At 39.4% G+C, this 13,122-nt stretch overlaps 3 protein-coding genes across 3 annotated transcripts; 1 reads left to right on the forward strand and 2 right to left on the reverse strand.

Moving 5' to 3' along the window:
• Positions 1–3,290: 3,290 nt before the first annotated feature.
• LOC137618024 (uncharacterized) lies at positions 3,291–9,125 on the reverse strand. Its single transcript, XM_068347943.1, has 2 exons — positions 9,062–9,125; positions 3,291–3,724 (listed from the first exon to the last, which is right to left on the reverse strand). Exons 1-2 carry the CDS (start codon positions 9,123–9,125, stop codon positions 3,291–3,293), a joined length of 498 nt encoding a protein of 165 aa, XP_068204044.1.
• LOC137617814 (spore coat protein SP96-like) lies at positions 8,776–10,963 on the reverse strand (the record flags this gene model as incomplete). The annotated part of the gene is made up of 1 exon (XM_068347764.1): positions 8,776–10,963. A coding segment is annotated over one exon (516 nt), but the record flags the coding sequence as incomplete, so codon positions are not given.
• Positions 10,964–11,322: 359 nt separating this feature from the next.
• LOC137618025 (mucin-22-like) lies at positions 11,323–12,316 on the forward strand. The gene is made up of 3 exons (XM_068347944.1): positions 11,323–11,334; positions 11,373–12,264; positions 12,303–12,316. The coding sequence occupies exons 1-3, from the start codon at positions 11,323–11,325 to the stop codon at positions 12,314–12,316; spliced, it is 918 nt and encodes a 305-aa protein (XP_068204045.1).
• Positions 12,317–13,122: the final 806 nt, after the last annotated feature.

Genomic DNA, 13,122 nt, shown 5'->3' on the forward strand with positions numbered 1-13,122 from the left:
AACCTGGAAATGTCTGAAAAAATCTAATGCCATACCTGATGATCAATCTGCATACAGAGAAAATTACTCCACAGAAACAACAGTGTTAGCGATTAAAAATGACATAACAGAAATTATAACAAATGGTAAGTGTTGCATTCTTGTGATGCTTGATCAAAGTGCAGCATCTGATACTGTAGAACATACATATCTGATGGAAGACCTTAAAGCTGTGGGCATCTTAGAACGAGCATACGACTGGTTTGTGAGTTATCTTGAAAACCGCAAAGTTAAAGTAGTAATATCAAATGTTGAATCTGAGACAAGAAAACTAAGCAAAGGGGTGCCTCAAGGCAGTGTACTAGGTCCTCTCTTGTTTGAAATTTACAAGATTGAACTGGCAAATATACTTGAAACTCACAGAGTTAAGTTTAAAATATACGCTTATGATACACAATTCTATTTCCCAATAGAATCAGTTGATGAAGCTAAAAGAAAGATACATGAAATAATGAATGACATTAAGGCTTGGATGTTAACAAAAAAGCTCAAGCTCAATGAAGATAAAAGTGAATGTATTATTTTTGGAAATGAAAAAGATATAAAAAGAATTGAATGCTTCCAAAGAATTGAAATAGGTCAATCGATCATTGACCTAAAGAAATCTGTCAGAAATCTTGGAGTAATCATGGTTGATACTGACAATGAATGAACATATAAATAATATGGTAAGAAATTGTAACTATCATATTAGAAACATAGTGTTTATTAGTAAATACTTAAATGAAAAATCAATGCCATACTCATTAATCACCACATATTTTGAAGAATTGATTACTGCAACTCACTGTTCTATGGCTTACCAAATTATCAGCTGAAGAAAATTCAGAGTACACAAAACAGAGCCGCTAGATTATTAAAAGGACTACACAATAGGGAAAGTTACCCCTGCACTAATTAAATTACACTGGCTGTCAGTAAAGGCGAGAATTGAATACAAGCTACTCTTACTAACGTTTAAGATACTGAACCAAAATATCTAAAAGAATGCCTGAACAAACTAGAACTAGAAACAAATGTTATCATAAGACACACGAGTGACAAACATAGGCTATCTGAACCAAGAACAAATAGTAAATTTGGTGAAAGAGCTTTTAGCTACTGTGCGCCTAGACATTATAATAAACTGCCAACTGAAATGAAGGACCTAAAGGGAGCAATTGAATTTAAGAAGAAACTAAACACCTTAATTTTCACAAGATCATATGATTTGGAAGATGCTACAATCAAAGAATTGTATAAGTTATAATGAAAATGTTTCGTTAGATGATTGATATGGACCCGCCTGAGAAGTAGTTCACTCGACTTCAGTGGAGGGTTGGATTTAAACCCAAAACAAGTAAACAAGTACGGATACTCGCTAACTGATGACCTTTTACTCGATGGAAGTGATGAAATCAATAATTTTATAACAAGAACAGGGTCCATACATTGCATCTTAAAGTGCGTCCACACGGTCGAACAGTGTCCGTCGAACACAATTGTTACCAGATAACATTATGAAAGAAGCATTAATGACGTCTTGTCTATATTTGTTTTTGACGTTGTTAATAGTTTATATAGGACATATGTTTTGACGTCGTCACTGTTTTTAAAATGATTTATTGTTAATTTATTCTCATCATTTATTTATTTCCTTATTTCCTTTCCCCACTGGGCTATTTTTCCCTACTGGAGTTCTTGGGCTTATAGCATCTTGCTTTTCCAACTAGGGTTGTAGCTTGGCTAGTAATAATAATAATAATGATAATAACGAGCACCTAGTGGTGTGCCGAACAGTAACTGTGTTCGTAGAGTCCGAGCTTCAGACACACTCCGGAGGCGGAGTGGCACTATGGACGGAGTTCTAATTGTTTACCGGATCAACTTTAACATTTAGAAGATTGGGTATCGCCTTCCCTATAAACATGACTAGTTGTAATCCAGTTACAGAGGAAAGCTGACTTTGAGATAGAAGAAAGGCTCAGTTGCTAATCGAACAGTACTGGCAGAGCCCATGCTCATAAACCATCAAAGCAAATGTTTACAGAGACAGAAATAAACGTGTAGCAGCAATAAGTAGAATAACGTCAGAACTTCAGAGAAGTGGAATGTCTGTAAATGGTTTAAAAGTCGAAAAGAATATGGAACTCATAATGGGCCATCATTACAAGGAAAAGCTACGCAAATTGAAGATATAGAGAGAGAGAAAAAAAAAACGGTGAGCAGAAGACATTTGCACAACCAAATTATGGCGTTTCGATATAAGAGTATAGCATAACAGAATCTATTTCAGTTATGGGCACCGAAATCGCATTTACCCGAAGAAGTGTTTGATCGTGAGGAAAATACACAATTTCTCTCTCTCTCTCTCTCTCTCTCTCTCTCTCTCTCTCTCTCTCTCTCTCTCTCTCTCTCTCTCTCTCTCTCTCTCTCTCTCTCTCTCTCTACGAGAACAGTGGAAACTAATTTTGAACATTTTATCTTTATCACTGAAACAATTTGATTTGGGTAACAACACATAATCCGAAGTATGGCCAGTCTCAAACGGTACTAGGACAAAATTCCCCGTAGGACTAAATCCCCGTCCGAGCTATTTTTTCCAAAAGGTATTTTTTTCTGTTATTTTTTAAATACTTACTGTATATAGTTCGAAACAGGAAAAAGATAAGATACTAGTGCCGTCTTTTGATTGTTTTACATTTATTATTGAATATCTAGTTCTATTTACCTTATTTGAGCATTATTGCGGGCAATATTTTTTAATCCATACTTACCTTCTGTCTATAAAAGAAGGAATTCTTAACAAAAAGTGTTTGTGAAAAGTGAAAATTTCAGAAAATGCAGAAACATTTATTTACGAAAAATATAATTTCTTTACAAATTCTTTAAAAATATATATTTGGGTTAATTTCTAAAATGCAATTTTTCTAAAATCCCAAGTTAAATGCAATACCTCTAAGATAATCTAAAAAAGTTCTTTTTTGGCATGATAGCACAATTGAATTGATTCGTGATGCGGCATCCTTATATTTTTTTCTGGGTGGTTCACTAGCGATACCAGCAGTAATCTGAGTTATCTTAACATCATGAACGTTGATTTATCGCTCTGACAGCTTAATAAATTTCCAGATCAGTGCATGGGAACGCCCAGCAAATGATACGAAGCTTCGATGCCAACCTTCCACAGAATTATTTGTGCGATTAAGTTGATCGCTTGTTCCGACATACATATTCCACAGGGGTATGTTAAATGTGGGTTCTCAGCGTCCTCATCCACTTGGCCTTCCAATAGAGTGATCCTCAAAATAATCTAAAATTGGCTTACTTTCTTCTGGCATAATATCATAAAGCTCTTCAAACGCTTCATGAACAGATTCAGGGGGAATGAAGGCAAGGGCTGCTATCATTCTCATTTTAAGAGAAAATTCTTCATTTTCTTGATAATGTTTTTGGAAACCAAACTCTTGTATTTTTCTGTAAATATTCTGGCCCAAATGAAAAAAGCAGCCTTTAACATCAGCGTCAGGAAAGAGCACTATCAACGTGTTCAGCATTGCTCTTTCAAAATCGATCATTGCACTCGTAGGAGAAAGATTAGTCAAGTTTTTAACTTCCTCTATGAATTTGTTATATGTTGTCTTGGTTTTATCCGGCAATAGTGCATAGATACAGGATATAGTGTGATGATCCACCAAAGCATGAACTGTATATAGTTGGACAAATATTTCAGGTACCACTTTAAATGTTCCATCCAAACACCAATGATGATTATCTTTTTAAAAATGCAATGCTTTTGGTCGCTCCTATTGCCGTCAAACGTTGAGTCATGCAACTAGAAGTTTTCACCTCCAGTTGTTTTTACATAGTTTTCAAGGGCACTTGATGGTAACGGTAAATAGTTTCTCTTTTTCTGCTTATAGCGTCGAACATCTCTTCGAAGGAAATGGATTGAAGGTAATTTTGTAGATACCTCGTCTGATATAGATGCAAAACCATCAGAGATTATTTGTTGAGTGGTCTCTTCTGTATGTTGTGCACGTTCTTTAATTTCTTGTAATACTTTTGTGACTTCACATTTTGCAGTACAGTGAACCCTCGCTACTTCGCGGTTCGACAATCGCGGATTCACCACTTCGCGGGGTTTTCCCATAACCCATATATATATACATATTGCGGATTTTCCGGAAAATTCGAAAATACCGCGAAATCTGAAGACAACCAAATACGATATTTTGTTACCTGTGTAATTCCATTAATACTGTAATTAGTAATATCTGCTCTTACTGATTGTTCATTGCATTACATATGATATATAATTCAGCACAGAAAGAAATAAAACACGAAAAGAGAATGTGATCATACGATAATTCAGTACGTAGTAAAATTAAATCGAACATGAAACGCAAATCAGATGCAGTCATACCATATTAGAATGGTGTGTACTGTAATGGATGTGCTTCTTTTCCATGAATCTTTTGTATGTATACGTACGTAGTACAGTACTGCATCCAATAATATTCTTTGTTGCAAAAATCACATTTCGAATACTGTAAGCATACGAGAGAGAGAGAGAGAGAGAGAGAGAGAGAGAGAGAGAGAGAGAGGCGTAAAATAGCGTACGTAAATTTTTATTATTATTGTTATTATTATTATTATTGGTGTTGTTGTTAATAAAATTATTATTGTTATTATTATTAATCATTATTATTATTATTATTACTGTACAGTATTATTATCATTATTTTTTATTATTACGGTATTGTACTTAATCTACGTACGTTCATTATGCGCGGGGCATCTTCTATGAGTAACCAACGCACCATAATACTGTAAGACGGGTTGTGATTGGTTCAAGCGCTGATAGATGACGAATCAAAACTCAAGTTTTGTTATCTAGCCCGTGATTGGTGTTTTGCCCGCATCTTCTACCCGCAGCATCAAAGTTCTCGCGGGGCTGGATCGTTCACTTTCTCTTTCCGCGTATTGCTGAGTAGACGTTCTTAAGTTTGTGAAGTTTAATCTGTGCTGTGTGCGACTGTTTTAAGTTGAACTTTCTGTTAAATCCTACTGTACAATGCCTCCCAAGCGTTCTGCTTCTAGTAAGGCTGGTAGTGAGCCTAAACGCCACCGAAGGATGATGACGATAGCTGAGAAGGTTACGCTTCTCGACATGTTAAAAGATGGTAGAAGTTACGCGGCCGCCGGCCGCCATTTTGGCATCAACGAATCCACCGTTCGCTATATCAAAAAGGACGAGGCGAACATTAGAAAGACTGCTGCAATCACCTTTAGCAGATCAGCGAAGCGAGTCGTTACAACGCGTAATAAAACGATCGTACGCATGGAAGGTGCTTTAGCTGTGTGGATTGCCAACTGCCGGAAGAAGAACATAGCGTTGGATACGAACACCATCCAAACAAAGGATTTGAGCTTATATGAGAATTTTGCTGCAAAGGAACCTAAAGACGACAACGGCAACCATGCTGAAGATGATGATGATGCAGATGATCCTCAACCAGGGACATCCACTGATTCCCAGCCTCAGAAACTTTTTTCCGCAAGCAAAGGATGGTTCGCGAAGTTTCAGAAACGCTTCGCCCTGAAAAGCGTTTCCCTGCATGGGGAGTCTGCTTCCGCTGACACTGCCGCTGCTGAAACTTACGTGAACCAGACTTTCAAGAACATTATCGCTGAAGGTGGATACAAGCCGGAACAAGTGTTTAATATGGATGAAACCGGCTTGTTTTGGAAGAGAATGCCGTCGCGAACTTTCCTGTTCAAAGAGGAAGCCAAAGCCTCTGGCTTTAAGGCATTCAAGGATCGCGTTACCCTCGTGATGTGTGGCAATGCTGCTGGATTTTTGTTAAAGCCGGGGCTTATTTATAAGTCGAAAAATCTCGCGCTTTGAAAAATAAAAATAAGAATCTCCTTCCCGTGTACTGGATGCATAATCAAAAAGCATGGATTACGAAGATGCTGACCTCCAACTGGTTCCACCAGTGTTTCATCCCGCAAGTCCATGAATATCTCTTAGAGAAGGGCTTGCCATTCAAGATCCTTCTCCTTATGGATAACGCTGGTGGACACGCAACTGACCTGTCGCGTGAGGGCGTTCAGGTTGAGTTCCTGCCACCCAACACCACGTCATTAATTCAACCGATGGACCAGGGGGTTATCAGGGCGTTCAAGGCCCTCTACACGAAGAATACCTTGGCGGACCTCGTTGCGTGTGTGGATGCTGCCCAAGATGACGAGGATGAAGATTTCAACTTGAAGGCGTACTGGCGGCAGTACACCATAGCCACGTGCCTGCAGAATATTCAAAAGGCACTTCAAGAGATGAAACCTGCAACCGTGAATGCGAGCTGGAAGAAGCTGTGGCCCGATATTGTTTACGACGACAAGGGATTTACTCCATCGGAAATCCAACACTCTGCAATACGGAAATCTGTGCAGTTGGCTGCCATAATTGGAGGTGACGGGTTTGGCGACATGATGACTGAAGACGTCGACGAGTTGTTGGACTGCCATTCCCAGCCCCTAACTGACGCAGACCTCGAAGACCTGACGAAATCGGCAAGTGAGGAAGAGAGTGAGGGTACCTAGGAAGAGACCCAAGAAAATGTCGAAGAAACGGGCTTAACATTAGAACGGCTTGCCAAGTTCTGCAACCATATGAAGGAGGCGAAAGAAATGTTACAAGAGTGGGACGAGGATATGGTTCGCTCGATGCAATTCTCAAATAAGGTCGATGACATCATGACTCCCTACAGGATGCTCTTGGATCGAAAAAAGAAGCAGCGGCAACAACTTCCGATCACAATGTTCTTCCAGCCTCGCAAAAAAGAGCCAGTTCCTCCTGCTAGTACGCCTTCGGAAGAAATTGAAGAAGTTTCCCAGGAAGAAGTTGAAGAGGTGTCCCAGGAAAAGACACCTCCGTCTGAAGAGACGTAAAATACTATCATTGACTGCACAGTAGAACACATCATCAGCTTCATCATCATCATTTCTACTGTGCAGCAAATTCATCGCCATCGTCATTCAAGTTTTTCTTGAACTTCTTTCGTGGCGAGTACAGTAACAATCTTTATTTTTTACTTTAACCTGTTTTATAGTTTAGTAATGTACGTACTGTATGCATTAAGTTAAAGGGAAGGTTTTAAAAGTCTACATGTTGTAACCTATCATATTTTTTTTGTTTAAAATTTACATTCGTACGTAAAACAATCTCTCTCTCTCTCTCTCTCTCTCTCCTCTCTCTCTCTCTCTCTCTCTCTCTCTCTCTCTCTCTCTCTCTCTCTCAAATTGTTTTCCTGCTTTGCTACGTACAAGTACTGTATAATTTATATTTGTAAGGTAACATATTTTGTAAATGCTTTTACTGTAAATACTGTATGTACTGTATCATTATTTATCACTATCATCATGCGCGTTAAATGCCTTGTTTGTTCTGAGCGTGGTTGTTTACTGAGCGTACACGCCGTCGTTTCAGGCGGCGTCATAAAGAAAAAGATTTCATTTGGAAGTCCTAAGAAAAATACGTAAACTAAAAAATTGGTAATAAAAAAATCAACATACAGTACTGTATAATCAATATAATCGATGCAAAAACTAACCTATACATATATGTGTACACTAAATGAGTTTGTTTCTTCATTATGATCAGAGATGAACGTAAACAAAACATTGGTTGCCATTTTTTATCGTGCTTTTTAGGTGTTTAGGAAACACATGATATAAAATCGCCTTTAATATTTGTGCCTGTTTTAGTTTAGGGTGCTGTAGTACATGCATTAAGTGTTCTGTACATTAAAGGGTGGTTTGTTAACAGTACTACGTACAAGGGAAGGTTTTAAAAGTCCGAATATACATGTTAAATAAATAGGTAAATATGCTGTCACTACTTCGCGGATTTTCACCTATCGCGCCCGCGTCTGGAACCTATCTACCGCGATAAACGAGGGTTCACTGTATGTGGTGCATGTGTGTGAGACTATGTAACTCTTCGATAACCTCATCTTGCCTCACTTTGACTTTTGCATTATATGAAGCTTTAGATCTCCTCCTTTCACATTCGTAAGATACCACACCGTTTGCCAATTCTTTTTGCTTAATACAAATATATCCTTCACGAATTAACTTCAGCTTGCCTTTATTACTAGTCACGAACTCTATCTTCTCTGGGTGGATGTAAAGTGATTTGTAAATTAATTTTAGAAGACTATTCAGTTAAATTTTTTAAAAAAAGTAAAAAAAAAAAATACGTAAGACTTCACTGCCATTTTGTGAAAATATGTTGAACTATGTAAGTTAAAAAAAAAATTACCTTGTTAGAAAAATTAGTAAACGCCTTTACCTATAATACGTATATGTATATATATATATATATATATATATATATATATATATATATATATATATATATAAATATATATATATATATATATATATATATATATATATATCTATATATCTATATATCTATATATCTATATATCTATATATATATCTATATATATATCTATATATATATCTATATATATATCTATATATATATCTATATCTATATATATATATATCTATATATATATATATCTATATATATATATCTATATATATATATATCTATATATATATATCTATATATATATCTATATATCTATATATATCTATATATATATCTATATATATATAGTTACAGATGAGCAAATAATTGCCCTGCTATTTTTGCTAGACATTTAGTCCAGGGGGATTTTGTCCTGCCACCGTCTCAAACAGTTATTTCGTGGAATAATATGTGCTACACATTGCACGTTAATAACAATTAACATCCTCAGTTCACTGAAAGGTTAATTTCAATTAGTCGTATGTGATTCTATAATGCCTCCAGACGTGCTCCTGAAAAATGCCTCCTCTCATACATGTATCCTGCTTAGTTATAAAAGGTTTTAAGGTCCCCGATAGAATGTATAAAGCGTTTGGGCCCATCAGTATATAGTTTTTAAAGTCTTGATTCATAGCCAATTTGAGTTTCCTTTACAATGGATGAATGGCTTCTGTTTTCCCTCAGTCTTTGCAACTAGTCCTTCCATGTACCATTCCATTGTTCTCAAAAGATCAGGAATAAGCATGAGGAATAATCTAATTTATTGGATTGTGCTTCTATTTTATGGTGTACTGTGGTTATGATGCTTCGTACTTGAAGCTGACATCTACTGCTTGATTCTCGAGTACATATTATAACATGACATAGATAACAGAGATGCCACCGGACATCAGCTTTGGACATTTCTTCCGGTCTTTGTCTTGTAAAAGTAGTAGAAATCCTGGTAGTAAACTTCATCTGGTACCATTGCTTGTTACCATATAAATTTCCTCATTTCAAGACTTATGACGTCATTCTCTTTTAATTTAGACATGGTAACAGTGTTTGTTCGAGAGAAACTCTGTTAAATGTGTGGGAGCACCTTTAGTCTATGGTGAGTTTTAGGAAAAATTGTGGGTCTGTATATTCTCAGACTTCTTTTGGCATTATGTTTGTGGGCAAAGTAGACGAGCTCATAGATGATTTATAAGTGTTTTACTTTTATTTCTGAAACTTAATTTTCATTGTTCGGTCATTAATACTAAGGATATGAACATGGATTATTTTTCATGTTGCTTGTTTGTTACTGGTGAAGATACTTTGGGTAACGATGACGGAGGAAATTCACTAACTAGAAAAATATTTGTCTTCAATGATACAGTATTAGAACCAGAGTTACAAAGGGCTACTAATGAAATTTTATAGTTTTAAATTCTCAAATTACGATACAGAAAAATATGAAAAGTCCATGGGACTGAATATGTTGGGAAGGTTTGCACTTGATGACATAGGCAGAGACGGGGATGGTAGGCTCGAGATGCCTTTAGGCCTACTTTAGAACGATCTTTCTGATCTATGTAAAAACCGCAATTTAGATGAATTGACAGACCTACTACAAAATGCCATATAGTATTATGAAACCCCTATGAAGTGGATTAAAAGGAAGCAATGACTCTCATAATCAAGTAATGGTTTCAGGACCTTCATCGAATCAGAAAATCACATCCTCCTTATTGCATCTTCGTTTTAATGAGAAAATCTTATATTTTGAGATAAAGAAAGCTTTGAATCAAATCACCCTGACTCCATACCTCTTACCGACTTCTAAAAATGAGAAGACTGAAAACAAGAGCTCAAAAGACTGGACAATCAAAATAGTGTTAATGTTGGGTCTCTTCGTATCAAAACATCTAGAAATTTTCTTCGTAGATATACCGAATTATTTTTTTTTACATGGAATGTAAAATAAATCAATTTTACAGGTAAACAATTTTATTGAAAATTTACAAAACAAAATTAGTCTTTTTCAATCAGATGTGGCCCATGGCTGCCACAAACTTGTCATTCCAGCAAGTTTGTTGTTGTGCGTGTTGTAGATATACAGCATGTGGTTCTAGCTGCTGGTGTAGCAGCTGCTGGTGTGGAGGCTGGTGGTGTTGCGACTACTGGTGTGGAGGCTGGTACTGTTGCGACTGCTGGTATGGAGGCTGGTGATGTTGCGACTGCTGGTATGGAGGCTGGTGATGTTGCGACTGCTGGTGTAGAGGCTGGTGATGTTGCGACTGCTGGTGTAGAGGCTGGTGATGATGATACTGCTGGTGTAGAGGCTGGTGATGATGAGACTGCTGGTGTAGAGGCTGGTGATGATGAGACTGCTGGTGTAGAGGCTGGTGATGATGAGACTGCTGGTGTAGAGGCTGGTGATGATGAGACTGCTGGTGTAGAGGCTGGTGATGATGAGACTGCTGGTGTAGAGGCTGGTGATGATGAGACTGCTGGTGTAGAGGCTGGTGATGATGAGACTGCTGGTGTAGAGGCTGGTGATGATGAGACTGCTGGTGTAGAGGCTGGTGATGATGAGACTGCTGGTGTAGAGGCTGGTGATGATGAGACTGCTGGTGTAGAGGCTGGTGATGATGAGACTGCTGGTGTAGAGGCTGGTGATGATGAGACTGCTGGTGTAGAGGCTGGTGATGATGAGACTGCTGGTGTAGAGGCTGGTGATGATGAGACTGCTGGTGTAGAGGCTGGTGATGATGAGACTGCTGGTGTAGAGGCTGGTGATGATGAGACTGCTGGTGTAGAGGCTGGTGATGATGAGACTGCTGGTGTAGAGGCTGGTGATGATGAGACTGCTGGTGTAGAGGCTGGTGATGATGAGACTGCTGGTGTAGAGGCTGGTGATGATGAGACTGCTGGTGTAGAGGCTGGTGATGATGAGACTGCTGGTGTAGAGGCTGGTGATGATGAGACTGCTGGTGTAGAGGCTGGTGATGTTGAGATTGCTGGTGTTGAGACTGCTGGTGTAGAGGCTGGTGATGTTGAGACTGCTGGTGTAGAGGCTGGTGATGTTGAGACTGCTGGTGTGGAGGCTGGTGATGTTGAGACTGCTGGTGTGGAGGCTGGTGATGTTGAGACTGCTGGTGTGGAGGCTGGTGATGCTGCTAATGCTGGTGTGGAGGCTGGTGATGCTGCTAATGCTGGTGTGGAGGCTGGTGATGCTGCTAATGCTGGTGTGGAGGCTGGTGATGCTGCTAATGCTGGTGTGGAGGCTGGTGATGCTGCTAATGCTGGTGTGGAGGCTGGTGATGCTGCTAATGCTGGTGTGGAGGCTGGTGATGCTGCTAATGCTGGTGTGGAGGCTGGTGATGCTGCTAATGCTGGTGTGGAGGCTGGTGGTGTTGAGACTGCTGGTGTGGAGGCTGGTGGTGTTGAGACTGCTGGTGTGGAGGCTGGTGGTGTTGAGACTGCTGGTGTGGAGGCTGGTGGTGTTGAGACTGCTGGTGTGGAGACTGCTGGTGTGGAGGCTGGTGGTGTTGAGACTGCTGGTGTGGAGGCTGGTGGTGTTGAGACTGCTGGTGTGGAGGTTGGTGGTGTTGAGACTGCTGGTGTGGAGGCTGGTGGTGTTGAGACTGCTGGTGTGGAGGCTGGTGGTGTTGAGACTGCTGGTGTGGAGGCTGGTGGTGTTGAGACTGCTGGTGTGGAGGCTGGTGGTGTTGAGACTGCTGGTGTGGAGGCTGGTGGTGTTGAGACTGCTGGTGTGGAGGCTGGTGGTGTTGAGACTGCTGGTGTGGAGGCTGGTGGTGTTGAGACTGCTGGTGTGGAGGCTGGTGGTGTTGAGACTGCTGGTGTGGAGGCTGGTGGTGTTGAGACTGCTGGTGTGGAGGCTGGTGGTGTTGAGACTGCTGGTGTGGAGGCTGGTGGTGTTGAGACTGCTGGTGTGGAGGCTGGTGGTGTTGAGACAGCTGGTGTGGAGGCTGGTGATGTAGCGGCTGCTGGTGTATAGGCTGGTGATGTAGCGGCTGCTGGTGTATAGGCTGGTGATGTAGCGGCTGCTGGTGTATAGGCTGGTGATGTAGCGGCTGCTGGTGTATAGGCTGGTGATTTTGCGGCTGCTGGTGATGTTGATACTGCTGGTGTACAGGCTGGTGATGTAGCGGCTGTTGACACTGATATTGTTGCTGCCTTAGATATGCCTCAAGATCTCCAATAGCAGAAGGAAATTTCTTCATAAACATATCTAAGGCTTCAAATGCTTCTTGAAGCAAACCAGTAGGAGGTGAAGGCGAAGGAGCCAAGGGAAGGGAACGACGCCCAACGTAGAGTCGTTGCCTCTTCCTCTGCGGCTCTTGACACTCGCTGGACTGCAATAGGAAGGAGAAAACTAGTGAATGAACTGGTTGTCATGTATAACAGTAAGAAATTCAAAAATTGCACTGCAGAACAAATAAAAACTGAATGAGATACAAAATGACAAGTTATTAAATTTTACATAAACTAAACTTCTGTTAAAAGATGAGAAGCAATACTAGAATATGAAGAGTGTATCCTGTGTACTTAAAATAGAACCTGATTTTTCGGTTGATTCTCTACATCGGCGACGTTTGGAAACATTGGAATCAGATCTGAAAAATAAAGAGGATAATTAGTTAAAATGTTTATTATCATAATACTTTATACATATGTTTAATCAGGATTGTATGAATCTAATTTCTTCCTAACAATTGGCAAGTTAT

This window comes from Palaemon carinicauda, chromosome 24 (genome assembly GCF_036898095.1).
Source record: "Palaemon carinicauda isolate YSFRI2023 chromosome 24, ASM3689809v2, whole genome shotgun sequence".
Lineage (NCBI taxonomy): Eukaryota > Metazoa > Arthropoda > Malacostraca > Decapoda > Palaemonidae > Palaemon > Palaemon carinicauda.

Excerpts from the sequence above, each read along its gene's own strand:
- LOC137618024 (XM_068347943.1), bottom strand. The coding sequence starts at position 9,125 with ATGGAATGGTACATGGAAGGACTAGTTGCAAAGACTGAGGGAAAACAG. Across the intron at positions 3,725-9,061 it reads ACAGAAGCCATTCATCCATT|TTCATGCTTTGGTGGATCAT; the intron begins GTAAAGGAAACT and ends AACTATATACAG.